A 26,495-nucleotide genomic window follows, 5' to 3' on the forward strand; every position below is an offset into this window, starting at 1 on the left:
GTATCTTACTTTTTTAAAAATAATATTGTAAATTTATTTTTTATATTATTAGTGCATGATATTGTGAAACGACCGACAAATAGTAGAATTTATTCAAATATTATATACAACAAAATGGTATAATATTTTCTCCTAGGTAGATGACGAGGTCTAAGGCAGAGCTGTTGGTTTCTCCGTCGTATGATCAGTGGTGTCCCAAGTCTTTCTTTTTGCACATTCTATGGTCTTTCCATAAAATGAGGATTTAAACGCAGACCTTAGTGTACATGTCGTGGCCAGGGACAGATGTGCGATGGAGGTACATTATTCTGTTCAACCAGTATTCCCTAAAGACTTTTAGTGTTCAGGGTGTCAACTGCTTTAAATTAACCATTTTCAAAATATATATGTACGTATATATATAGAGGATTTTATCCGAAGTTTATGGAGTCCGGTGACCCCTCACCCATACACATGGGTCCGCCTTTGGATGTATGTCTGCTAATAACGGGTTCAACTGAACCCATAACTTTTGATGTAGAGTAAAAATTTATGTATAAAAATTTGTTAAAATTGTAAAAATAGTAGATACAAATTCATAACTTTAAAAATATAATGGGTTCAATGCTAAACCCTTAAAAGTTGAACCCATATAGTTTATATTCTGAATTATCGTGGTTATTGCATTAAAAAGAGAATAGGGGAACTTCACATATAGCCATTTTTTAGGACTATTATTTAGGGATTTCTCAATACTTATTTTGTCTTAAAAATTAAATAAAAATCTTAATTTCAAGAAAATTCAGGACATTTGGCTTTTTCGTCTTTTTTTTCCCGTTTTTTTTAGCTGAGGGTATTTTGAAAACAGTATGTATATCGTTTGGGATAGGGGTGAGGTCTGCTTACACATTATCCTCCCCAAATTTCACTGGATCGTTATTGTTGTAAATCGATTAACTCAAATTCAGTCTATTAGAATCCAGTAAAATTTCTTAAATTCTCTTAACACGAACTCAAAATCTTTAAGAGTTAAAGAATTTTATCGATCTTATCATATTGTATGACAAAAAGAATATAACTCAATGTCTAAGGAAGAGAATACTGTCTTACTGATGTTTATTCTTTTTTAATTTTTTTGGTTTTGATCCAGTGGAAGCAAAATGGATGCAACTATCGGCCGGGGCGGATGTAACTCTATATCAATGGGTTCAATTGAACCTATAACTTTTGACATGAAGTATAAATTTATATGTAAAAGTTCACTAAAATTGCCAATAAATTATAAATATAAACCCATAACTTTAAGAATATAATGAGTTTAGTACTAAAAATCTTAAAGATTGAACTCATAAAATTTATATTCTGAATCCGCCTCTGACTATCGGATCCTTGTCTTTAGTGGCATACAAAGCTCATTGGTATCACCTAAATAGCTTAAAAAAAAAAAAACCTCTGAATTGACCTCACGCTAAATCTTGAGTTCTCTATATTCATTCTTTCACGAAACTAATATAAATCACAATAGTTAATTAATTAACAATTTAAAATTTTTAAAAAGTTATTTACGAAAAACATAATAAAAAAAAACTTATTTGACTTTGTCGTTGTCTATGATGGGTCTAAGGATAGGAAGGGGTAGGCCTAAGAAATATTGGGGAGAGACAATTAAGCAGGACATGTCATTGCTTCAGCTTACCGAGAATATGACCCACGGTAGAAGGTGTGGAGTCAAGAATTAGGGTTATAGGTTGACTGATGGTAGTATGTTCCTCCTTACCATTAGTACTAGGACTATTTTTGTATTATCTTAGTCATGGTTCGTTATTATTACATGTTGTGTCACTCGCGCTCGTTACCATATTACATTGTTGTTATCATTGTTTGCTACTTGGTTGCTTTATCTTATCTCCACTTTTTTTTGAGCCGAGGATTTATCGGACAACCTCTCTATCTTTATAAGGTAGGGGTAATTAACTCTGGGTATACACTACCCTTCCCAAATACTATTTATAGAATTACACTAGATTTATTATAATTGTTGTTGACTCTTTAAATAGTAATTTGTTCATTCTTTTTGAAACAAAATATATATATATATATATATATATATATATATATATATATATATATATATATATATTTAAGATTATCCAAGTTGCAACAGCTTAACTGCCTCGCCTAAATTTTATTTTTCGAGAGTTTTAATTCTTAAAACTATAAATCCTCATACATGTAAAACATGTGATGTTTGATCAAGTCGTTCTCCAACTCATTGACCTTATCATCTCTTTATTACGTATAAACACTAGTCATTAGTCATTGGAGCCTTGTAACTATAATTTGCCTAATTATTATTTATAGTTACCGTTCAATTATTACCAGTCTGTATCACTTGTATTCAGATGCATAACACATACCTTTTGTATATTGAGAGTCGAACTGAGCGGGCGCTCTGACCAACTGAGCTACGAAAGCTTATTGATCTCTTGTTTCAGTTCAAAACAATTGATCTCTTGTTTTATGAATTTGCTATAAAATTCAAATATAACCACGATTGATAAATTTATTAAAAGTATAGCTACGCATGGTAAACACTATATATATGTTTGAAGTGTCGCATAATTTTCCCATAAATATTTGATCATTCTATAAAGGGTAGCCCAGGCTAGCCTAGTGTACAAGGTATTTCGCAAAAAGGTGTGATATAAACAACCTATCCTAATATTAGTATTAGTGGTTGTTTTCGTAACTCGAACTCGAACTCGTAACCTATAAATCACATTTTATGGTTGCTAGAGATGCCACTTTCAATGATGGACGTCGGCCCTTGTGTTAAAGTAGCAGTGAGTTTCGCTTAGAAATCAGAAGTTTTTAATTTCTTCTTTAGAGTCCGGTAGGTCAATTAAGTTGCCTAAATCTCTACCTTATTTGCTGCTCGTCTTTCATGATATCACTTTTGTTACGACCCAAACCGATGGGTCATGACGAATGCCTGAGTCTTACCTGTCGAACAACCATAAGCATGTGTCTAAGATATAAACATGAATTAAGTATATCATGTATAACATTTGTCAATAAACTGTTGAATCATGTGAATAACATACACGAGAAAACATGCCCAAAAGATATATATATATATATATATATATATATATATATATATATATATATATATATATATACACACGAGATGGAATATCCCTGGGCTGACAAAGCTACTATGGACGACTATATATCAATATAGAAACCGACAAGGCCATATACTATCCAACTATACGTGATTGTTTACACACATTCAATAAAAGTGTACAATTATATAAAGGATGGGACCGGACCCATTATACCCATATATATACAAAAATATCGTACCAAAACCCAATAATAGCTCTAGCGAAAGGATTCCAGAAAGGCAATTGCGAGAGGTGTGAACTAACCTCTTCCTTTTACGGCCAGCCCCAATGCTCCCCTTCATAAATATCAAATAAAAATTTAGTCAAAACAAGACTCAAAGTTAAAATCTCCAAATCTGAACAGAAAGAAAAGTCTTGTCTTTCCAAGAAGAAAAACAATTACTAGTATTCCATTTCCCTAGAAAAGAAATCAATTTTGGCTTGCTGCTATTGGCTTCTTAATACTCTACTTCTTTCTATCTTGTGTTGTTCAAAACGTTAAGCATCTAAACAAATATAGCAATGGAGAAAATTGGTAAAAGATTTGAAGGGAAAGTGGTAATTGTCACAGCTTCAACACAGGGTATTGGTTTTAGTATTGCTGAGAGGCTTGCTTTAGAAGGTGCTTCTGTTGTTATCTCCTCTCGTAAACAGGTTTTATTTCTTCACCCAATTTTTTTTATTTTTTATTGTCCTTTCTTGCCAATTTTTGGAGAATTTTGCTAAAGTTTGATGCTTATTTCCCTTTCAGTTATCTTGTTGCATATACTCCATCCTAATTCCAAAATCAGTGGGAAAATTTGGCATATGAGGATAAGCTCATCTAGTTTTCAATTCGGATATTAATTTTCTTATTTTTTGTGAAATGAATATACACATGTAAAAGCTAGGTAAAATTACTATGAATTGCAGCTTTTTGTAGTTATATATGCATTTTGTACTAGAAAAATTGTGTCAAACAAAAGGCATAGGACCATTGTTTTCTTGTTGACTTTATGTTTTGAATTCTGGTGGAATAGAATTGCGATCCGACCACGAATGATCACGGTGCAACCCAAAATTGGGAAAAAATGGGAATCTGTATAGGTAGGGGAGGTTGAGGGCCGATATAGAGAGATGCGGGGGGCAGAGCCATGTGATATGGACTAGTGAAGAAAATATGGGACTTATTAGCCGTGCACGATCAGAGCGTGACCAGTGCGTGGTTGCATAGAAACTTCTAAGAGTTACGCAACTTGTCCCTGACCACTGACCATTGCGTTGCGTGGAGCAACTCAAAGAGTGGAGCGATCTTAAATCTGAACCCTCTTACTCTCTGTCCTAGTTTATGTGTCATACTTTCTTTTTTTGTTTGTCCCAAAAGAATGTCATATTTCCTTATTAAGAAACAATCTAATTACATTTTAACCTTAATGAGATGATTTGTACCTACAAAAATGTTTATTCCTTGTTTTAGACTACAAGTTTTATTTTCTTAAACTCCGTGCCTTGTCCGCAACATAAATTGGGACAGAGGGAGTATATTTTTTCTTCTATTGAGAGGCTTATTGGCTCAATTGGTTCGGAAAACACTTGGAGTATTTAAAGGAGATTGTAATGGGGGATCTCATGCACCGTTTCTTTTCTTTCATAGTGGACAACTCTCTTCAGCTTATTTCCTGTTCTCAGTTTTCTTTGTGTGTGATTGTGTGCTATTTAACCACCGGTATTTTGCAACTTTTTTCTGGATGGAAGTATGTGTATCTGTCTATTCTTGCTCTCTTTGTCATGCTGGATTTGACTTGAGGTATTGTATATTCATTTTACAGAAAAATGTAGATGAAGCAGTAAAGACACTTAGTGATCGAGGAATTGAAGTCTTTGGTTTAGTATGTCATGTGTCAAATGCACAACAGAGGAAGAATTTGATAGAGAGAACCATTCAGGTATGAATGATACTGTGCACTGTACCACTGTTCCGGCCTGACCCTTGAATTGAAATTTAAAATTGTAACTTCGGTTCAGAATTTTGAATCAATGGGGTCTTTTAGGTCTATTGGTGTTTGTAATCTTCTTTAGCTCATATTCGGACCAACTGAAACTGATTTAATTTATATGTTTTAAGTCTAACTGTAACAAACTCTTTAGCATGCGAAGCAATTACTTGTAATTCACCTTTCTCTGTTGTTTTTCGCTTAAGGGTGTTTCTAAGGAGTCTAACCATTGAATCAAAGGTCCAGGTGCACTGGTGCAGCTATTTTCCTGAATCAGGTGGATAAGAATAGGTCGTAGAGTCTCTGTACATAATCTTTTATAGGCAAATGGTTCACAAAGTAGTAGTTTCTCTTATCTTTCTAATTATTAGCAAGTGCAAATAAGACTTAAATGATTGAAAAGGGTCATTGGGTGAAGAGATTTTAGGACCTAAAAGAGAGCTTCGATAGGCTCTTGATTTAGGAGGCACCTGTTTCAGAAAACATATCTGGGAATAATTTTTCGTTTTTGTAAAAACTGAAGAATGTTTCTCTAATGACGTTTCTTACACCTGTATTTTGAACAAACACCACTTAGTTATCAGTTCATGTACAGGTATTAGGCACATTTCATCAAGGTTCTTAGGTATCTTATTGGTTTATCTGCCAGATTATGCTTACAGCCAAAATCACATAAGATCAGGTACAAGATATGTGGTTGCGCTGCAGGAACGCAATGTCACTATTTTGATTGCACAAATAAAAGCTTTATCTATTCTCAAACCCCGTAATTTCCATATTCAGCAGGGTATTCCTACTCTTAATTTTCACAATTCTTAAATTGTTAAATCTTGATTGGGATCCCGATCAGTGAGAAAAGTTGGAGTATTTTCCGTTATCCTAGTATCTAATCTCCTCATATCAACACTTCTTGGTCTGTGCTTACATCTCTTGGAGGTCAAGCGTTTATTTGTTTCCTTGGGAATGGTTTTTAGATCTAAGAATTTCTTTAAGGCTAATTGCACGTTTTTTCTAACATCTAACTACGAAAAATGAGTAGTCAATGCTGTTTTATTTCGTATCATCCAGCTTTTTTGATATAAATTTGTAATTTTCCAGAAATATGGGAAACTAGACGTCGTCGTGTCAAATGCTGCTGTCAATCCTTCAGTGGATGCAATACTAGAAACTAAAGAATCGGTCCTTGACAAGCTGTGGGATATCAATGTCAAAGCCTCTATACTATTACTACAAGTAAGTTGATGAGAATAAAATGTTGCAAATGCATGTTTTACTTCCTGGAGCATTTATCGAATACATTAAAGGATACTAACTATTTGTTCTTTATCACATCTTTCCATTTATTTGAAATTCCTCTGTCCAAATGCTTACTTTTTCATGTTTTGGCCATTGCACATAATATTCTGCTCTTTCTGTCGCTTATATAGGACGCAGCGCCTTACCTTAAGAAGGGTTCGTCAGTTCTGATTTCCTCAATTTCTGGTTACTCACCACCAGCTTCCATGGGTATGTATGGGGTGACAAAAACGGCGCTTCTTGGACTTACTAAGGTGCTAACTTTTTAAGTTGGCATCCTGCCACATAAGTAACTATGACCTATTAGCTTTTTTCTAATTGTCTTGTTTGATACCAGGCTCTAGCATCTGAAATGAGTCCAGGTACTCGTGTAAACTGTGTAGCACCGGGTTTTGTACCTACACACTTTGCTGATTTCATTACACAGAATGAACATGTGGTAAGTTCTTATTAATTTAAATCTCTTACTCAATGATAAAACAAGATGAATATCCATTGTTTATTTGTTAACTAATTGCTGATTGTGTATAGAGGAGAGAGATTGAGGGCAAGACATTACTCAATAGGCTTGGAACAACACAAGATATGGCCGCAGCTGTTGCGTATTTAGCTTCTGAAGACGCTGCTTATGTAACCGGAGAAACTCTGGTTGTCGCTGGAGGAATGCCTTCCAGACTTTAACCTCTTGATCGTGGTGCCTCTCGTTCTGGTTTTAGCTCCCTTGTGTCACTCTCGGAGGACATGCTTATGGTGTTGAAAAATAGAATATTCTAAAGCATTCGCTTTTGGATATTTGCCTTTGTGAGCAAATGAAAGTGTTTACTTTTCTCATTAGTAAAATGTCTGATAACATTGTGAACACTGGGGTAGAGTGCTATCCCATTTACCCTTTACCGTTACTTCAATGCATTTTATAAATTACTACCTCCTTTAGACATTCTTCTTTCCTTTTATCTTTCTTGAGTCAAGGATCTACCAGAAACAACCTCACATTTCTCTGCCTTCCTATAAGTAGGAGTAAAGACGTAAGGTCGGCATACACGCTATCCTCTCTAGACCCCCACTTATGGGAAAGCATCGACATAGGTGATAAACTCTTTATTAACAGGTGATAGTTGAGACACGGAGCTAATGAAATGAAGAGTGTAATATTACTGATACAATTACAAGAGAAGCTTAATGCTTATAATAATATAGAACTCATTATTTTACAGAGGAACCCCACAGCCGAATGTGCATATGAAATGAAAGCTAAAGCCAAAATATGAACATATATAAATACCTTGATAGTTTATGTACATAGAAGTATCTAAAACCAAACCAGAAATGAAATATGCACGATACAACACGACTAGCTGCTTAAGGTAGAACGCTTTTTCCTCCTCTTCCTTCGCGATCTCTGCTAAAATAGTGAAAACGTGGGAAAACTAACTTCAGACGTCTACCATCTTCAGCTTTCCCTGCTGATGTTCCCTGTTTGATGTTACACTTGAATCTTTGCACTGGCACAACCAAGGAGGTTTTGCTGTCCCCACATTGCCATCTGATTCACTCTATCGTCATGACTCATCAGAAATCAAAATTGAAACTACATGAGCAAACTTATACAGGGATCACATCTGAATTCTGACTGTCATCACATGTTAAGATGAGGCCTTCAATGTAAGTAGGGAGAAGGCAGCGAGTCCACTGACAACCTGTTGAAATAGGCTCCGCTGGTGGAACAATCATTAGGACATTCTCATGGCGCCTTACAACACCCATGACGCTTACAGTGCTCCCTTCTTTGATGTAGCTGTCATTAGGAGCAACCACAAAGAATGAGCCAAGACTCGGAAGGTTGTCACAAAATTATGATAGAGGCACATAAATATGAAAGCCCATGTGAAATCATCTGTCAAGTTCGTGAATTGCAAGATAAAACCACAACTTACCCTTCTTTGAGGCGCATTATGCGGTCATCACTTGAGAGGCTCCGATCAGCAAGCCAGCGCAGGAAGTTGGGAGACAACTCTTTGTTACTCTTTGTTACATCAATAACTGTTGTCGGCTTGACAAATGGGGCAACTTTTGCTCCATAACCTGCCTTCACCATAGCTCTTAATCCCGACTGGAAGTCTGAGATATAGAAATCAGCTACATATTTCTGTTTTCAAGAGGTAAAAGCAACCATGAATCTTCAATTGGAGTTTTAGGACAAACGATTAGGAGTTAGGCCAATACATACAGAATCACAAGGATTAACTATCACTAACACTACAGCAATAGCCATGTCAACAACCATGCAAAAGCTAACCAGCCGAAGCAGAAGAGTTAGCATATGATGAAGCTTCTGATATTCAAGTCTAATAGTTAGCATATGATGTTGGTCAGGCCTTTTGATATATTCTATGAACTTGTAGAGATTAGCATGTTATTAGTTATTCAACCTTGAATATTGACAGTCCATGGGCCCCGCATGCCCCGGCTCCCAACCTTTCAGCTCTTAAACCTAATACAACTTTATTCAAGTTCCTACATGATAAGAGTACAAATGCTTTGGAATAAATTGGAAGCATTACAAAGCTCTCACGGGGACAAATTGAAACAAGGACCAACAGCAAGTGTATTTTTGCAATTGTGTTATAAAAGAATAATGTGATACTTGAGATAAAATTCCGAGATGGGCAATACCAATTCATTTTTGCCAAGCAAGCCTGGAAATGCTCAAATAGTAAATAAATGCAAACTAACCTCCGAATGCCTGCGTCCCCATGAGAAGCAACGGTGGCTAGGATGTGCAGATTTACCACCCCAACCTTTGTATTCATACAGTTCTGTAGAAGCATATACACATCTAGGTATCTGCTGAAAAGAAGTTTCAAGTGGGATACTTCCACAAGTGACAACCTACACAAAACAGTATATTATACTCTTCCTATTATTCTAGGAATGGAAGAAATTTAAATGTGGAAACTTAGATGTCTGAATACAACCAAACAGCATGTTATAACATATTCAAAACAAACATTAATAACTGTGAGGTAACTTTCTGTATGGTTTTCTTCCAAATGCTCTTCAGTGTGTAAGAAATTTTGTGAATCCATAAATCCAGTGAAACAACACATAAAATTGTGCTTAGGTACGGGTGCGTATATCCGTCACGGGTGTGTATATAAAAGTCAGTTTCAACATCACATAAACTTTTAGGATTCAGGGAACAGACCAGTACATTCTTGTTGAAAATTAACTTATATTTCTTGTCAACAATGTAATTTAACTCAATTTTTATTTGATTAAATGACCAATGGTTGTTATATAATAATGAATGACTTGATTTTTTTACATTTAATTAATTAAATACTTATCGATAATATTTTTATAATCGTGGTGTCTGGCCAACTTGGGCGCACCTCGACTAATTCCATAGGATACCTGCTACCTCCCACCAGTAACAGGTACCAGGTAACTTTGTCCACCAATGTTTGGACAGATGGGAAGAAATCACGTAGTATTTTTGACTCCGTTGGAATTTGAACTGGGGACCTCATGATTCTCAATCCACATCATTGACCACTAGGCCGCACTCTTGGGTGCAAAATAATAATTGATAACAAATAATTGGGGGCGTTTCGAAAATCGAACTCCAGTCCTCTCGCATAGATTTTTAATTTAATGAATATACACAGTTCGCTAGCAACTACTCACCCTCATCGACGGGTGCTAGGAAATGCAACTTGCATTTTTGGAGGATCGGACACGGGCGCGAACATTTTTAAATGACCTGAGCAACATAGTATCTATCCCTTCCACACCAAATTAGGTTATCCCCTATATCCTCCTACAACAACTCTGTCCCATTAAGAACTTCGAAAACCTTTAGGACATATAAAGGTTTGTCCTGGGATTGATAGGGATTATTATCCCACATCCAATGTGGGACAGTTAATACCAATTTTTTGGTATAAAACTGATACCAATATCAGCCAATGGCCTAATAACCATTACCAAGCTTGGGATAGATGAAGTACCAAATTTTATCCCAGGATTAGTATCCCTATCCCGGTAACCAAACGATCCCTTAGAGTATCCATAACTCAGGCCTCAGCAGCCAAGATTGGAAACCCACAGATAAAAGGTGCACATAACCCTTCTTTAAGCAGAACCTGGGTTAGTTCAAGAGCCATGGTATCTTTAACTCAAATTCAAAACACAATAAAGATCCTCACAAACAGAATCTCACTCCAGAACATAGCAAACTTTACCTTTGAAGACAAGATGATGAATGACAGTCTTAAAATCATGGATCTACCTCTAATTAAAACCATCGTCGCCACGTAATAAGCATGCCAAATGTTTGCACAGACAAAATCTCATTCCAGAACATAAGGTAATCTACACCTCCAAGGACCAAATGGTAAATGGCCAGTCTCAAAACTAGCATCAGTACCATCCTACTAAACTACTCCCTCCGTCCCAATTACTGTGATACTCTTTCCTTTTCCTTATTCCAAAAAGAGTGACACATTTCTAACTTTACCTTAATAATATGATTCATAGCCATAGAAATATTTGCCTTATTTTAAACCATAAGTTTCAAAAGTATTTCTTTCTCTATTGAATCCCGTATCCAATCAAACACCCCCACTTAAATTGGGATGGAGTGAGTATTATGTACTAACTACCACCTAATTACAAAATTATAACTAAAAACAAGAATTAGAAACATCAACCTCATCACATCACACTCAATATTAAGAATGAAAATTTAAGAACTGATATAAGCAAAGCTAGTAAATGTTTGCGAAATTACCCCAGTGACCTTGACATATTGACCATCAACGGCACCTCTAAGCTCAGCATCAGGATATCTTTTCAAAAAACCCAACAACCCTCGTTCTTTATACCCAAAATTCCACAGTAAAATCATCACCATTGGAGCTAAAACACCCGCTATCGCCACGAGAATCATCGCCTTTTTAACCGCCACCATTAGAAATGCACCCACCACCAAACCCATCAACACTACCACTAAAAACACCCACATTGTTACCCTTGAAACCCTGAATCCTAGCTTTATCACATCTCCCAAGCTCGTAACAGCAGAACCGTACACAACTTTCTTAAACGAACCGGTGGGCTCGAGCGGGCCGGATCGCCGGCTCGCATTAGTACTCAACGGGCCAGATGTAATGAGGCCTGTAGGTTGAATCGGAGTCATAAGCTGACCGGAGGAAGACGATGATGATTTCCTAATCGGGCCGGAACTTCCGGGTTTATGGACCATAGGGCCGGAATTCGGGCCGGATCTAACAGGTCCGCTGTTGTTGTGCTGTGAAGATGAGGACCTTGATGAGGGTTTGAGAAGAGTTGGTGGTGGGCCAGGAGGACCGACGCCGTACATCTTCCCCAACTCGCCGGACTTCTTGACGTCGCCACCAGTGTACGGCACGGCGCGGGAGGCCATTGTGGGCTGACGTTCCTTGAGCTGCTCGGGTCGACCCGAGACGATTAACCCGTTGCTCAGCTGGTGCGACCCGCTTCGAGAACCCATTTTGGGTGAGAGGGAGTGTATGTGTGTGTGTGAAGTTGCAGAAGGAGAGAGTTGAGTGTTAGAGTAAGTGAGTGAGGAAATGGAGGTGAAGGGAAAGGGGAAGTGGCAAAAGACGAAAAGGACCTGGAGATTAGTGATAATGACGGTTTTGTCCCCTGTCCCTAAATTGCATTACAACGTGCGCTGTCTGTCCATTCTTGGTGTGTCGGCTATTTTGCGCGCTCTTAAGATTTAAGTTATATAATATTATTACAAAATTAATCCTAGCTAATTTGAGTTAGTGGGCGTTTGGACATAAGAATTCTAATATTTCTGAAAAAAAAAAGTAAAAAACAAAATTTAAGTAAAAATAGTATTTAAAAATTAGAGTTGTATTTGGACATGAACACAATTTTAGGCTATTTTTGAATTTTTGTGAGTGATCAGAAGTGAAATTTTTTGAAAAACTGCTTTTGGAGTTTATCAAATTTTCGAAAAAATTTCAAAATTTATTTTCAAGTGAAAAAAGAAAAATTTCCATGGCTAAATACTGATTCGGAAAAAGGTAAAAAAAATTCGAAAAAAGTAAAGTTCTTTTTTATGGCCAAACGAACTCTTAGAAACTAAGTGAATATATAATTTATCACCCATTTTCCCTTAAATTTTATGTGATTATATTAGATTAGGCAATGAATTTAAAATGTAAATTTGATTTATGTATACTATTATAGACTTGGAAGAAAATTTTAGAATAATAGTTGAAAATTATCTTAATAGAGAACCTATCACATTATAGTTCAAAATTTAACGATTCAATAAATTTATTGTTAAAAGTTAAAAATGTTATAAGTATTATACGGAGTATTAATTAAAATCATATTAATTATTTTGACGCATTTATAATTAAAAACATCGTCGGGTAAATAAGTTGAAGAGGACGAAGCATTTTCTATTTACGTTGTTAGTAGAAAGCCAATGACGTTAGACAGCAGATCTTGAGTTGACAGTTGTTACATCAATTTTTGTTTTTTTATGAAAATTAATTAAATAAGCCTTAATTTTTTATATTTATTTCCATCTCCTTGACATTTTTTCTCTTTTATTTATTTCTGTCGGTGGCAAATAAACTATTGGCATCTCTAGGTTTTGTCATGTGAATAACTTAGCCAAAGGTTCTCCTATGTATTATACTGTCAATTAAATTTTATATAAATAATCCTTTTTTGTAAATAATGCACTAGTAAAATCATGTTTAGCTTGAAATTTTAATTAGGGATAATCTCTATTAAAAGATGGCATTCGAAGGATTTTGTTTTTTCTTGGGTAACCTGCTTACTGTGCAATAATTCAAACCACGCAGAAGATGTAAACCACACTAGGGATGCCCGGTGCAATGAGCTCTCACTGAGGAGGCTGTTGTGAGGGGAATCGATCCTAGGTCTCCCATGTGGAAAACCATTCACCCAACCAACTCATTTATCCCCTGCGGTCCTTTTTGAGTTTTATAATTATGTTTTATATTAAATTCTCATTTCTTATATGGTGATCGTCAATCTTATTCCATTATAATTAAGTGGGCGTTTGGACATAAGGATTTTAAAATTCTAAAAAAAAAAGTGAAAATGATATTTGAAAATTAGAGTTGTGTTTGGACATGAATATAATTTGGGTTGTTTTTGAAGTTTTGTGAGTGATCTGAGTGAAAATTTTGAAAAATAGCTTTTTGTAGTTTTTAAAATTTTCAAAAAAATTTAAATCTCATCTTCAAGTGAAAATTGAAAATTTTATGTCATAACACATATTTCAAAAAAAAGTAAAAAAAAAATCGGAAAAAATGAAAAAAATTATATGTCCAAACAGGCTCTAAGTTCAAAAGGAAGGTTAAAAACGAACATTTAAAACTCAAGGTCGCTAACCATAATCCTATGATATAAAGTATGTATTAGGTCAAAAGATAATCTAAGCCGATAAAAACACCATTGTTAAATGCTAATAGCCCCGTTTAGCCAAGCTTTTATGAAATTTAAAAATCTTAATTTTTCATTTAAAAATGTTTATCTCATATTCAAACATTTTAAATTTAAAAAAAAAACAAATGGGACCTAAAACAGGAATCTAAATTAGAGATTCAGAATGTACCCAAATAAGTGCAAGAAAATTGATATTTGAACTTTTCAATTTGTTAAACTGGTATAGTCACTTTCAAATCTTGTGTCCAAAAGGGTAGTTGACCTTTTGCTGTCACAATTTATTTCTCAAGCGTAATTACCTTAAAACAGTGCAACAAATTTGCAATTATCACATCTTAATCAAATATATCAAGTCATTTAGTTAGTAGCCATGTTAGTGTATTGGTCAACTACAGTAACTTGGTTCCCATCAATTTCAATTTCTATGAGATAAGGGCGGAGTCCACAGTTTCACTAAAATGATCCAAAATATAAAGAAGTAAACATACGAAATCTGAAAGAATTTAACATATAATATATTTAAAAAATTGAGTTATCTAAGAAAAGGATAGCCAGTACACTAAACTCCTACTATATGCGGAGTCCGAGGGAAGGGAGACTATAAGTGTCTATTGTACGCAATCTTACCCTGCATTTCTACATGAGATTGTTTTCACCAGTGTTTTAAAAGGCGTTTTCAGAGCGAGCCCTGGGCGGGGCACACCAAAAACGCCCCGAGGCGATGGTGCGGGGCGAAAGTCTCAAGAGGCGTACGCCCAGCAATTCGGGGCGTGCGCCCGGGCATTTGAGGTGCGTTTTTTAGTGAAGCATAACCCCCAGAGACTTTTTCAAATTAAATTAAAATTTGTCGAATAAGTCATTTATATAATATCCGAATTCTCAAAATTCATCTTGGTAATTACTCAAAAATTTTAAAATGGAACTGAAATATATTAAATTTAAAAGTCAAGACCTTTTTTTTTTATTGATTGAAGCCCTAATTCATGTTCTTTCCCAATTCTTTATCTTGTCCGCTACTTTGTTAATATCTCCTAAAAACAACGAATATTCAATTTTTTTTACAAATATTCATTCTCCTTCATAGCAGCAAGTTCAAATTTCAAATTGCAAGTTAGTCATCCTTTTTGTTCCTCCATATAGAAAAATTTATTCTTTTCGACTCAAGTTACTTGTGCTTCTGAGTAGCGTATAATAGATTATTTTGACTAATTTTTTGTGGGGATGGAGCATGCACGCGCCACTTCACATATTTATAGTTTTCTTCAATTCTTATGCAATTTTAACTGCTTATAAATATTTATTGTAATTATATTATTTTAAAAAATATTAAAAATTAAATATCTATGGGGCTTATGTCCCGTGCATCGGGGCTTACGCCTCGCTGAGGCATATGTAAAACGTTTCGCCTTATGCCCACGCCTTTTAAAACATTGATTTCCACGGCTTGAATCCGTGGCCTCTTGGTCACGATTGACCTATTTACACATTATAATTTTCCGACAACAGGATATCAATTGACTCCCCTTGAACAAGGGTAACTCGGCACATAGTTGAGGGCCTAACTGCAAAGAATCTCTACCTTCTGTTGCTATTTTGATATTTCACTAGTTTTGATGAAATTTTTATTAGAACTGAATAACCAAAAAATTCTATCCGATTTGGACCTTTATTAATTGTTAATGATTAATATACGCATTTTTTTAGGAAAAAAAAAAACGCATTTAAAGGACTCACAAACAATTTGTCTAAGATTAGAGTAAATCTTTTTAAGATGCAATTATACAAACTTGTATGCTTATAATCCAGTTGCTAAGATATACTCCCTTTATCTCAAATTATCTGTCTTTATAAAAATAGTTATCTCAAATTATTTATTATTTTAGAAGTTCGTGACAAGATTATTTTTTTTCCTCACAAAGAATTTTTTTTCCTCATTTTAACCTTAGTAGTAATTGCTCTTGAAAATGGAGATAATATATAAATAGAATAAATATCCAATAACATAAAGTGTCGAAATAATGCCAAGTACACATAAATAGGAAATTACATCTAAAGAGGAAAGTTAAAAACTTTTGCCAAGGATGCCGATGTGATTAATCCTTAACTTGAAAGAATATGTTTATTATTGACATCATAACTTATTATCTTTTCATCAAACTCGATTAATTTAATAATTTCTTGAGATAGTTCATCATACATCATCTGCCTGGCAGGCTGGCAGTAAACATTTTCCATTTTGTATGTGATTCGAGCAGATATTGAATAATAGTCCGTCCTAAGCTATAACCATTTCCCTGGAAGGCCATATTATATCGAAGATCTGTGCAAAAAAAATGAATTAGTAAAGGTTAGAAATAGAAATTCAAGAACGGTTGTCTCTGTATCAATGAGCTCGAAATACATTAAATTCAGACTTTTAAATTCGTTGCTTGAGCTACAAACTTTTTCTGGCCGATACTTGATATTCACCGAACTTTTTAATACGTTAACCAATCTGAGATACACACATTATTGATTATAAGTTGTCAATAAAACCTTCAACGGTAGGTAAATATGAAATCCATAAAGATGGCTAATTCGAAAGATAAAGAAGATAGTCTCTCTCAATTACCAAAAATTTGATTGTTTAGTTAGCATCTATTATTTCTGATTTGCATATAAGATATCGGAATGTATAGTCGCCCTACGTGGATTTTGTAACTTTAACAACATTATAAATCAACTCTGATAGTAGATTTTATTACTTTAACAATATTTACAATTCAATAGAAAGAAAACTATACTCTTGGGTTCTAAAGTAATATGACAAGTCGAGTAATAGGCAATTATACCACATTAATATTATTATGTCAGCAGAAGACTTAATCCTTAAAATTTATATCGGTGGTTCAGGTTCAAATCTCATCAGAGTGCCCCGTTTTCAAAGGGAAAAATATAGCATAACTATTGAGTTCTAACTTGAACAACATTATAAATCAACCTTGATGGTGGATTTTATAACTTTAATAATATTTACAATTCAATTGAAAGTGCAACTACACTCGTGGGTAAAGTAAGGTAGACGAGTCGAGTAATAGGCAATTATACCCAATTTATATTTGTGTCGTTGGTTCAGGTTCAAATCTTATGGGCTGCCCTATTTTTACAAACTAGAAAATATGGCATAACCATTTAGCTCCCAACATTCTAACTTATTTTTCTTTGGGCTAAATAAATGCACACACGTACACACATGTGTAATGATATTTGAAAATAAATGATCTCGAAGGTCTGTGCAAAACAAAGGAATTAATAATTGTCGGTGCTAGAAAATATAGAATGAGTCTCTCCATTTCATTGAATTCCAAATAACTAAAATTTTACTGTACCAATACTTTTTTAAAATAAGAATAATTAGAATTTTGCCTTGTGTATGAATGATTGTAACGACCCGACCGGTTGTTTTGAGCTTTTGCATTTCGCTTGCCAGTTCTCGGGCATGACTTGCCCCGTGTAATATAATATGATTTATGTAGATCGTTGGTTTTGGTTTTCAAGATAATCGGAATAAACTTGGAAGAACAATTCCCAGTTTGAAGTTTGAGATTTGAAAGGCTTGACCAATATTTGACTTGTTTGTATATGATTTCGGATTGAAAATTTTATGGTTTGGTTAGCTCCGTTCGGTGATTTGTGACTTAGGAGCGCAATCGGAATGGGTTTTGGAGTTGTAGAGAAGATGTAGGATTAAATTGGCGAAGTTGATATTTTGGCGATTTCCGGTTGATAGGCGAGATTTTGATATAGGGGTCGGAAAGAAATTACGAGAGTTGTAGTAGCTTCGTTGTGTTATTTGGGATGTGTGTGCAAAATTTCAGGTCATTCGGGTGAGGTTTGATAGACTTTTTGATTGAAAGCATAATTTAAGAGTTCTTGGAGTTCTTAGGCTTGAATCCTATGTTAAATTGGTTATTTTGGTGTTGTTGTGAGCGTTCCAAAGTTTTGAACAAGTTTGAACGATGTCATGGGATGTGTTGGTACAATTGGTTTGAAGTCCCGGGTAGGTTCCGGGATATTTTAGGCCGAAAATCATAGTTGTAGCAGGTCTAGAAAGGTTGCAGGCCTCGGAACCCACCTGCGCGGTCCGCACAAAATGAAGTGCGGCCGCGGTAGGGTGCTGTGCGGACTGCACAAAATGCAGTGCGGCCGCGGTGGGGAACATTTCACTTGTCCTATTTCGGAAGCTCATATCTTTTGTTCTACAAAGAATTTGGAGATGATTCAAAAACGAAAGTTATATTCCTTCGTGTCTCGTTTCCAGAAAGGTAAAGATATCGCAATTTGAACATTTGTAGCGAAAGTTATGGCCAAAACACTAAAGTCTGTCACTGAAGAGGAAAGCCTGTGCGACCGCGGTCGTTTTTGTGCGGGCCGCACTGGTTTTGTGCGGACCGCGGTCGATTTTGTGCAGCCCGCGGAGGTGGAAATCTGTGTGATACTCTATAAATACGAGGTTTTGGGTTTTATTTAATATTTTGACCTAGAGAGCTCAGATTTTGGCGATTTTTCAAAGGTTTTTCAAAAAATTCATCGGGGTAAGTGATTCTAACTCAAATTTGGCTAGAATACATGAATCTATCATTTAATTCGTGATTTGGGATGGAATTTGAGAAGAAAAGTTGTGAAATCTTCCAAAAATATAAAAATGATGATTTGAAGGACCAAATGGTATCGGAATTGGATAATTTTGGTATGGTTAGACTCGTGAGGGTATGAGAATTCTGAAAATATAAATTTTACCTGATTTCGAGACGTGGGCCCGGGGCTCGGGTTTTGGTAATTTCTGAAATCGTGCCCTTTGTTGATTATTCTCGCTTGGGCTTTGTTCCCTTAGCATATTGTGACGTATTCGTTCTGATTTTGGATAGATTCGACGTGCGTGGAGGCCAATTCAAGGGGCAAAGGCATCGCGAGCTAGAGAATTAGCCGGTTCGAGGTGAGTAATGATTGTAAATGATGTCCTGAGGGTTTGAAACCCCGGATTGCACATCGTAGTGCTATATTTAGGTGAGGCACACGCTTGATGATGAGCGTGGGGTCGTGCACTATTGGGGATTGTGACTTGGTCCGTCCCAATTGATGATTTTACCGCGTATTTGATTGAAACTTGTTTGTTTTCATCATGTTTTGGGCTGATTGTCATATTTGGGCTTCGTGCCAACTATTTGTACCCTTCGGGGATTTTTATTACCATTTCCTCACTGTTTGACTTATTACTTGAACTCAGTCCCGTTATTTTCCACTGTTTTACTACTCAGCCAATTTTACTCAAATTTGAGACTTAAATGATATTTTAAATGATGTTTTGGGCTGAGAAATACTGTTTTACTTTTGCCCGAGGGGCTTGTGAGTATTTTTGACTGAGTAAGGCCGAGGGCCTAGTTGTGAGGAAATACTGATACTGATTGAGGCCGAGGGCCTGAGATATGTACGCCAAGAGGTGGCTTGTTGATATTGTTTATGAGGCCGAGGGCCTGAGATATATACGACACGAGGTGGCTTGACTGATATGAGGCCGAGGGCCTTGATTTGGTGCCACGAGATGGCTTGATATTGCGCTGGGCCGTAAGGGGCCCCTCCCGGAGTCTGTACACCCCCAGTGAGCGCGGGTACCCATTGTGATGTGAGATATAGCCCGAGGGGATGATATTGTTCTATGTGATAGCCCGAGGGGCTGGTATTGTTCTATGTGATTTGCCCGAGGGGCTAGTACCATTTTATGTGATTGTCCGAGGGGCTGTTATTGTTCTGAGATATTGCCCGAGGGGCGGAGTTGTTGACATTGTGTCCGAGGGGCGAACCTTTATATGTTTATCTTTCATATTTACCTCTCAATTACTTGTTTTACTTGTTGAGAAAGGGATTTTTACTTGACTTTTCACTGTTTTACTGTTTTAAGTGATTTTACTGCTTCATTATAGAATGCTTTGTGCCTTATGTGATTTCTTACCTTCAGTCATTATTTATATTTGTTACTCACTGAGTTAGAGTACTCACTTTCATCCCTGCACCCAGTGTGCAGATTCAGGCGTAGCTGGTGTCGCTCCTGAGTGTTGATTCCTCCAGTTCCAAGCAGTTTTTCGGAGACTACGAGGTAACTGTTGACGTTTGCAGCCCTGTGTCTCTACTTCTCTATCATTTCTATTTCCTTTCAAACACTTGTAGTAGTTTATGACTTTAGCAGACTAGTATTGTGGTTTAGAGATGCTCGTGACTTGTGACACCCTGGTTAGGGCTGTGTTGGGTTGTACTTCCGCACTTTATGGGCATTATTCGCTACTTAGTATTGTTGTATCATGTTTCAGACTGCTTTTATGTTATTTAACTAATTAAAAAGTGAATTGGGTTTAATTGGCTGGCCTTGTCTTCACGAGAGGTGCCATCACGATCGGGTTCGGGGTTAGGGTCGTGACAAGTTGGTATCAAAGCCTAGGTTACATAGGTCTCACGAGTCATGAGCAGGCTTAGTAGAGTCTCGCGGATCGGTACAGAGACGTCTGTATTTATCCTCGAGAGGCTGCAGGACCTTTAGGAAAACTTCACATTCTTGTATTCTAATTGTGCGTCCTTGATTCAGCTTGAAAAGTAACTTTTGAATTCCTTCCACGCATTCGTATGCGCGCATGAGCGCTCAGTATCAGATGTGCCTCGGTGGCTTGTGATTCCCTGATCGAGGGGCGATTTATGATCTCTGTAAGTTGATGTTGGGATAGTCTGGAGGACTTGAGGCCGGATCTTTGCCTATAACTTGAGCACCGAGGTGTTGATTGTGTGAACAAGTGTTTTTGAACTCATATGTTTGGTAGTGTCCCTACTAGTGGGAGTGACGGTTGGATAACTATGTGATGAGTATGCTAGTACTGCGAGATGTATCCATATGATTTGGAGGCGACGAGAAGGGTCTGCTAGAGGATAGAAGTACTATTAGGTGCTTGAATTCCATCTTGATTCGAGGTATAGCCCCGAGTTACGGGCGTGTGAAGGATCTTTTCATGTTTCCTAGTTGTAAGTGAAGTAAATTTCATATTGCGGTATGAGTTCAGACTCAGGAAGACTAAGTGATTGTGTATAGTTTATGACGGTGGAAGGTATACAAAAATGTTAATTTGAGGCAAAGTAGGTGGGTTATCTCTTGCGAAGTGTTCTGAGGTTGTGTGATCCTTATGTGTCTGTTAGAAGATCTCATTTGCAAGTGAAAGATATGTGTTGTAATTTAAATTGGGTCACTTAAGAGAGTGGGCTTGACTGTTGCGAGGATGAATGCGAGATTTGCAGAAAAGTTAAATTCTAGATGATCCGTGTTTTCACAAGCTTACAAGGGATTTGAGTTTGATCTCACTAAGGTTCTATGGCAGCAATGGAGTATATGCGTTATGAGTTATTGAGTGTGTTTTGATCTATGGCTTCGAGCCAGGTGGGGGAGTCTACTGTTGATTAGTTGATTGCATGGTTATGTGCTATGTTGGTTTCGATTTGAGACGTTCGGGTGAATCAGTTATGGCCTACGGAGGTTGAGACCGAGGATGGCTCCGGTAAAGGAAAATTTCGACGAAGATTATATTATGCTTCATAGGTGTGTGAAAATCACAGGATGTCTTGAGTTGTTATTGGCAAGAATGCTCGGTGCATAGAGCAGGAAGTTGATTGGTTGTAATGGAATGATGTCACATTCTGTGGTGTCGGAGTGCTAATGATGCACAGGTTGATCGGTTCGTTTGATCAGACTAATTGCAGTTTGAATAGAGTGAATGACTCTCAAGAATAGTTCTAATACGTTCAAGATTCTACATGTAAAATGAGAAATTTTAAGGTTGTATATGTGGTTAGAAGCTGAGTTTTCATTGGAAGATGTCAAGACTTGTGGTATTTTCTATATTAATTATGGGATTCTATGTATCAGTATCAGGAAGGTAAAGGTAACGAATTTAGATTCGTAGGAAGGTTTCTCGGAGTAAAGCATTTTGAATGTTGTACTTTTGAGAATATTTGAGAGAGTATTTAGCGGCTTATGAGTCTTGGACGGTGTGGTTTTGTGCTTGGGTCTCGCGTGGTGAGTCTGGGTTGAGGAATTGTGGTGTTGTAGCAAGAAGAAGTGTCAAGCTAACGGTAGATCAGAGGGAAACTCAAATAGATGGGATAGCGTGGTAGTAGTCCAGATCGGTATGGTAAGGATATGATTAGTTCCTTGGGTGTTTTCGAGGTAACGAGTCTCTGCAGGTGTTTCGCGGCAATTCTTTTGGGTTTTAGTGACATGCGTAGCTCGGTTGAGTTAGAGGATTCAGTCCTGATGAGTTAGTGTTGTGCAAAAGGAATTCGGGGAGTTCTAGATGGTTTCCACCACAGTTAGAGAGGTATATTTTTCCTATTGGCGTGAGGATCATGGGATGTATAGTGGTTCTCTTCTAGATGAGATCAATGGGAAGTTCTTGGCTAGTGGAATTTATAGTTGCTTGTGGTTCGGAAGAGATATGAAGTTCTCATGGTTATCCTAGGATAGTACGGGTTATGCGGTATATTGTGAAGGATTGAGAATCACGTGTGTAAGGTTGCGGTTCAGTTTTGAACGGAAAGTCATAAAATTCTTAGGCAGCACAAGCAGTTTCAGATGATTAGAGAAATGAGCTTCAGATGATTAGGGGGATGATCTTCAGATGATTAAGGAAATGGTATTTCTAGTTGGAGTGACTTTACGAGGGTATATGTTTTAGGAAAGGCAATGTGATTAAGTTGATGATACTTCAGTAGTATTGCGGCACTTTCTTGTTAGATCGACTGCTGATATTCGAGTTTGCTTGGTGACACAGGGGAATTTTAGAGTATCTTTCATGGAATGATTGGGTATTCGAGGTGCGGTATGCAATCGAACGACGGAATTGGGATCAGGTGTGTTGAGTCATGTGCCATATGGACTTAGAGTCAGGGAAGTTCTCACATTTAGGCTATATTGTAATTGTGAGTCGTGTGTATCGGCACTGTTTAGTAATTATTGGGGGTTTGGTAACCCGAGCGGATCTTTCATTGCTTGGTATATTAGATTTTGGATATGATATTGGGTTCAGACTGGTTGTCTCCATGTTGTGTCATTTTGGACTATTGCACTAAGGCGATGCTGTTGGCTATGCCAAAAATGCCATGGATTGAGTGGCGAGGTTCGACAGATTATGTCTTATTTAAGTGGTTTTATATTTTGAAGATCCAGCGGACGGTTGGGAAGATTGTTTTTCTTATGTGGGCTTTCATGATAAATGTCAGTGTAGAGGCTCCTACCATTGATTCAGTTCCGGTAGTGATGGACTTTTCAGATGTGTTTCTTGTAGCCGAGCATGTCGCCGGGCAGGGTGGTTGATTTCGGTATTGATTTGATGTCGGGCACCGTATCGTATGGCACCGATAGAGTTAGAGGGGTTGAAGGAACAACCTCAAGATTTCCTTGATAAGGAGTTCATTGGCAGGCCAATGTGGATGCATGTTCTAACTTGAGTCGGCTTGGGTGGCTCTGAATTGTATTGCTGAGAGAGGTGTTGTGATTTGTCAATTATAGGCACCTAGGGTGTGGTTCTATTGAGGTTTCATAGTGGAAGTCGAGCGGGAAGAGAAATTGGGTGTTACTCGGTGAATGATGTATGGGTTATGTCCTTTCGGGCTTGTATGGTGTAGGTTATTTGATCTACCATGGGTATGATGAATTGCTTTGATTCCAGACATCAAATTGTGCGTGGTTGTCGATTTCGAGCATAGTGACTTGAGGTGGTTCATGTGGAGCAGTGTTGGATAGGATCGCGCATTGCAGTAAAGTTATGTGGAGGTATGACCTGGCGGGTTAGATTCGTGTGTTCTGTTCCCATGATGCGAGAAGGGTTCTCAGCCTTGTGTTGTGGTGGTACTGGTGAGCTTGAGGTACAACTCTTTCATTTGGGTCATTTTCATGATTTGAGTACATTCGGATTGTTGGTTATTGGTGCATGTATTGTGCAAGCTGTGGCTTAGGCCTGTATTGATGTGTCATGTCATCAAAGTAGTGTGTTGGATTAGAGGAGACCGTTGGGATCATTAATGAATACGAACGGGTTCGATTTTAGCATATCCGAGGGATAATATCGAGCTTCGGCTCAGAAATTTGTTGTGGTATTTGCCCAAGGAGAAGTGGCTTCTTGAATGGTTGATTTGGGAAATGGTTATGGCTTACCGCATGTTTTAGTGATCATTGGAAGTATATGAAAGTGTTAGGGTGAGACTTTAGTTGATAAGATTTTTGCAATCGGTATGCAGATGTTGTGTGCGGCTGATGTAGTTAGAATTTATCACTACAAGTGTTGAGTTATGTGGTATATCATGTGACTGCACCGGAGATAGCATATATGGTTTGTTACAGCTTGTTCGGACTTATTCACAGTATAAATGTGAGATTCTGATCGTGTTAATGATTTTAGAAGTGGAAATGTGGTTCTATGGTTTATGGACTAGGATGGATTGTGAAATTTCAGTTATATTGTGTTATCGAACCTATATGAGATAGGAAGACGTGGGATCACCCCCGGGTATATGCATGGTAAAGTTATTCAGCAATTGGTTGGCTTCTGGAACAACTCTGGGCACGTTCGAGGACGAACATGTGTTTAAGTGGGGGAGGATGTAACGACCTGACCGGTCGTTTTGAGCTTTTGCATTTCGCTCGCCAGTTCTCGGGCATGACTTGCCCGTGTGATGTAATATGACTTATGTAGATCGTTGGTTTTAGTTTTCAGGATAATCAGAATAAACTTGAAAGAACAGTTCCTAGTTTGAAGTTTGAGATTTGAAAGGGTTGACCAATATTTGACTTGTTTGTATATAATCTCTGATTAAAGTTTTTATGGTTTGGTTAGCTCCGTTAGGTGATTTGTGACTTAGGAGCGCGATCGGAATGAGTTTTGGAGTTGAAGAGAAGATTTAAGCTTAAATTGGCGAAGTTGATATTTTGGCGATTTCCGGTAGATAGGCGAGATTTTAATATAGGGGTCGGAAAGGAATTCCAAGAGTTGCAGTAGCTTAGTTGTGTCATTTGGGATGTGTGTGCAAAATTTCAGGTCATTCGGGTGAGATTTGATAGACTTCTTGATCGAAAGTATAATTTAAGAGTTCTTGGAGTTCTTAGGCTTGAATCCTATGTTAAATTGGTGATTTTGGTGTTGTTGTGAGCGTTCCGAAGTTTTGAACAAGTTTGAACGATGTCATGGGATGTGTTGGTACAATTGGTTTGAAGTCCCGGGTAGGTTCCAGGATATTTTAGGCCGAAAATCATAGTTGTAGCAGGTCCAGAAGGGTTGCAGGCCTCGGAACCCACCCGCGTAGTCCGCACAAAATGAAGTGCGGCCGCGGTAGGTGCTGTGCGGACCGCACATAATGAAGTGCGGCCGCGGTGGGGAACATTTCACTGGTCCTAATTCGGAAGATCATATCTTTTGATATACAAAGAATTTGGAGATTATTCAAAAACAAAAGTTGTAGCCCTTCGTGTCTAGTTTCTAGAAAGGTAACGATATAGCAATTTGGACAAATGTAGCGAAAGGTATGTATAAAATACTAAAGCCCATCACTGTAGAGGAAAGCCTGTGTGGCCGCGGTCGTTTTTGTGCGGACCGCGGTCGATTTTGTGTGACCCGCGGAGGTGGAAATCTGTGGGGTACTCTATAAATACGAGGTTTTGGGTTTTATTTAATATCTTGATCTAGAGAGCTCGGATTTTGGCGATATTTTGAAGGGTTTTCAAAAAATTCATCGGGGTAAGTGATTTTAACTCAGATTTGGCTAGAATACATGAATCTATCATTGAATTCATCATTTAATTCGTGATTTGGGATGGAATTTGGGAAGAAAAGTTGTGGAATCTTCCAAAAATATAAAATGATGATTTGAAGGACCAAATGGTACCGAAATTGGATAATTTTGGTATGGTTAGACTCGTGAGGTTATGAGGATTCTGAAAATGTAAATTTTACCAATTTCGAGACGTGGGCTCGGGGTTCGGGTTTTGGTAATTTCAGGAATCGTGCCCTTTGTTGATTGTTCTCGCTTGGGCTTTGTTCCCTTAGCATATTGTGACGTATTCGTTCTGATTTTGGATAGATTCGACGCGCGTGGAGGCCAATTCGAGGGGAAAAGGCGTCGTAAGCTAGAGAATTAGTCGGTTCGAGGTGAGTAATGATTGTAAATGATGCTCTGAGGGTTTGAAACCTTGGATTGCACATCGTAGTACTATATTGAGGTGAGGCACACGCTTGATGACGAGCGTAGAGTCGTGCACTATTGGAGATTGTGACTTGGACCGTCCTAATTGATGATTTTACCACGTATTTGACTGAAACTTGTTTGATTTCATCATGCTTTGGGCTGATTTCCATATTTGGGCTTCGTGCCAACTATTTGAATCCTTCGGGGTTTTTTATTACCATTTCCTTACTGTTTGACTTATTACTTGAATTCAGTCCCATTATTTTCCACTGTTTTACTACTCAGCCAATTTTACTCAATTTTGAGCCTTAAATGATTTTTAAATGATGTTTTGGGCTGAGAAATA

At 37.2% G+C, this 26,495-nt stretch overlaps 2 protein-coding genes across 2 annotated transcripts; one reads left to right on the top strand and one right to left on the bottom strand.

The window, feature by feature from the left end:
• The first annotated feature begins 3,390 nt into the window (after positions 1 to 3,390).
• On the top strand, positions 3,391 to 7,351 carry LOC107775270 (tropinone reductase-like 3). The gene is made up of 6 exons (XM_016594989.2): positions 3,391 to 3,803; positions 4,958 to 5,074; positions 6,221 to 6,355; positions 6,550 to 6,672; positions 6,756 to 6,857; positions 6,950 to 7,351. The coding sequence occupies exons 1-6, from the start codon at positions 3,672 to 3,674 to the stop codon at positions 7,097 to 7,099; spliced, it is 759 nt and encodes a 252-aa protein (XP_016450475.1). The 5' UTR covers positions 3,391 to 3,671; the 3' UTR covers positions 7,100 to 7,351.
• A 196-nt stretch (positions 7,352 to 7,547) lies between these two features.
• Positions 7,548 to 12,022, bottom strand: LOC107775269 (putative membrane protein At1g16860). Its single transcript, XM_016594988.2, has 4 exons — positions 11,211 to 12,022; positions 9,152 to 9,307; positions 8,353 to 8,564; positions 7,548 to 8,213 (listed from the first exon to the last, which is right to left on the bottom strand). Exons 1-4 carry the CDS (start codon positions 11,949 to 11,951, stop codon positions 8,021 to 8,023), a joined length of 1,302 nt encoding a protein of 433 aa, XP_016450474.1. The 5' UTR covers positions 11,952 to 12,022; the 3' UTR covers positions 7,548 to 8,020.
• Positions 12,023 to 26,495: the final 14,473 nt, after the last annotated feature.

The sequence above is a fragment of the Nicotiana tabacum genome, chromosome 16 (assembly GCF_000715075.1).
Source record: "Nicotiana tabacum cultivar K326 chromosome 16, ASM71507v2, whole genome shotgun sequence".
Classification (NCBI taxonomy): Eukaryota; Viridiplantae; Streptophyta; class Magnoliopsida; order Solanales; family Solanaceae; genus Nicotiana; species Nicotiana tabacum.

Bases quoted from the DNA above. Each gene is read 5' to 3' on its own strand.
- LOC107775270 (XM_016594989.2), top strand. From the start codon at position 3,672: ATGGAGAAAATTGGTAAAAGATTTGAAGGGAAAGTGGTAATTGTCACA. The intron at 5,075-6,220 runs GTATGAATGATA...GTAATTTTCCAG, and splicing joins TGATAGAGAGAACCATTCAG to AAATATGGGAAACTAGACGT. The intron at 6,673-6,755 runs GTGCTAACTTTT...GTTTGATACCAG, and splicing joins CGCTTCTTGGACTTACTAAG to GCTCTAGCATCTGAAATGAG.
- LOC107775269 (XM_016594988.2), bottom strand. From the start codon at position 11,951: ATGGGTTCTCGAAGCGGGTCGCACCAGCTGAGCAACGGGTTAATCGTC. The intron at 9,308-11,210 runs GTAATTTCGCAA...TGTTTTGTGTAG, and splicing joins AATATGTCAAGGTCACTGGG to GTTGTCACTTGTGGAAGTAT. The intron at 8,214-8,352 runs GTAAGTTGTGGT...TCCTAATGACAG, and splicing joins ATAATGCGCCTCAAAGAAGG to CTACATCAAAGAAGGGAGCA.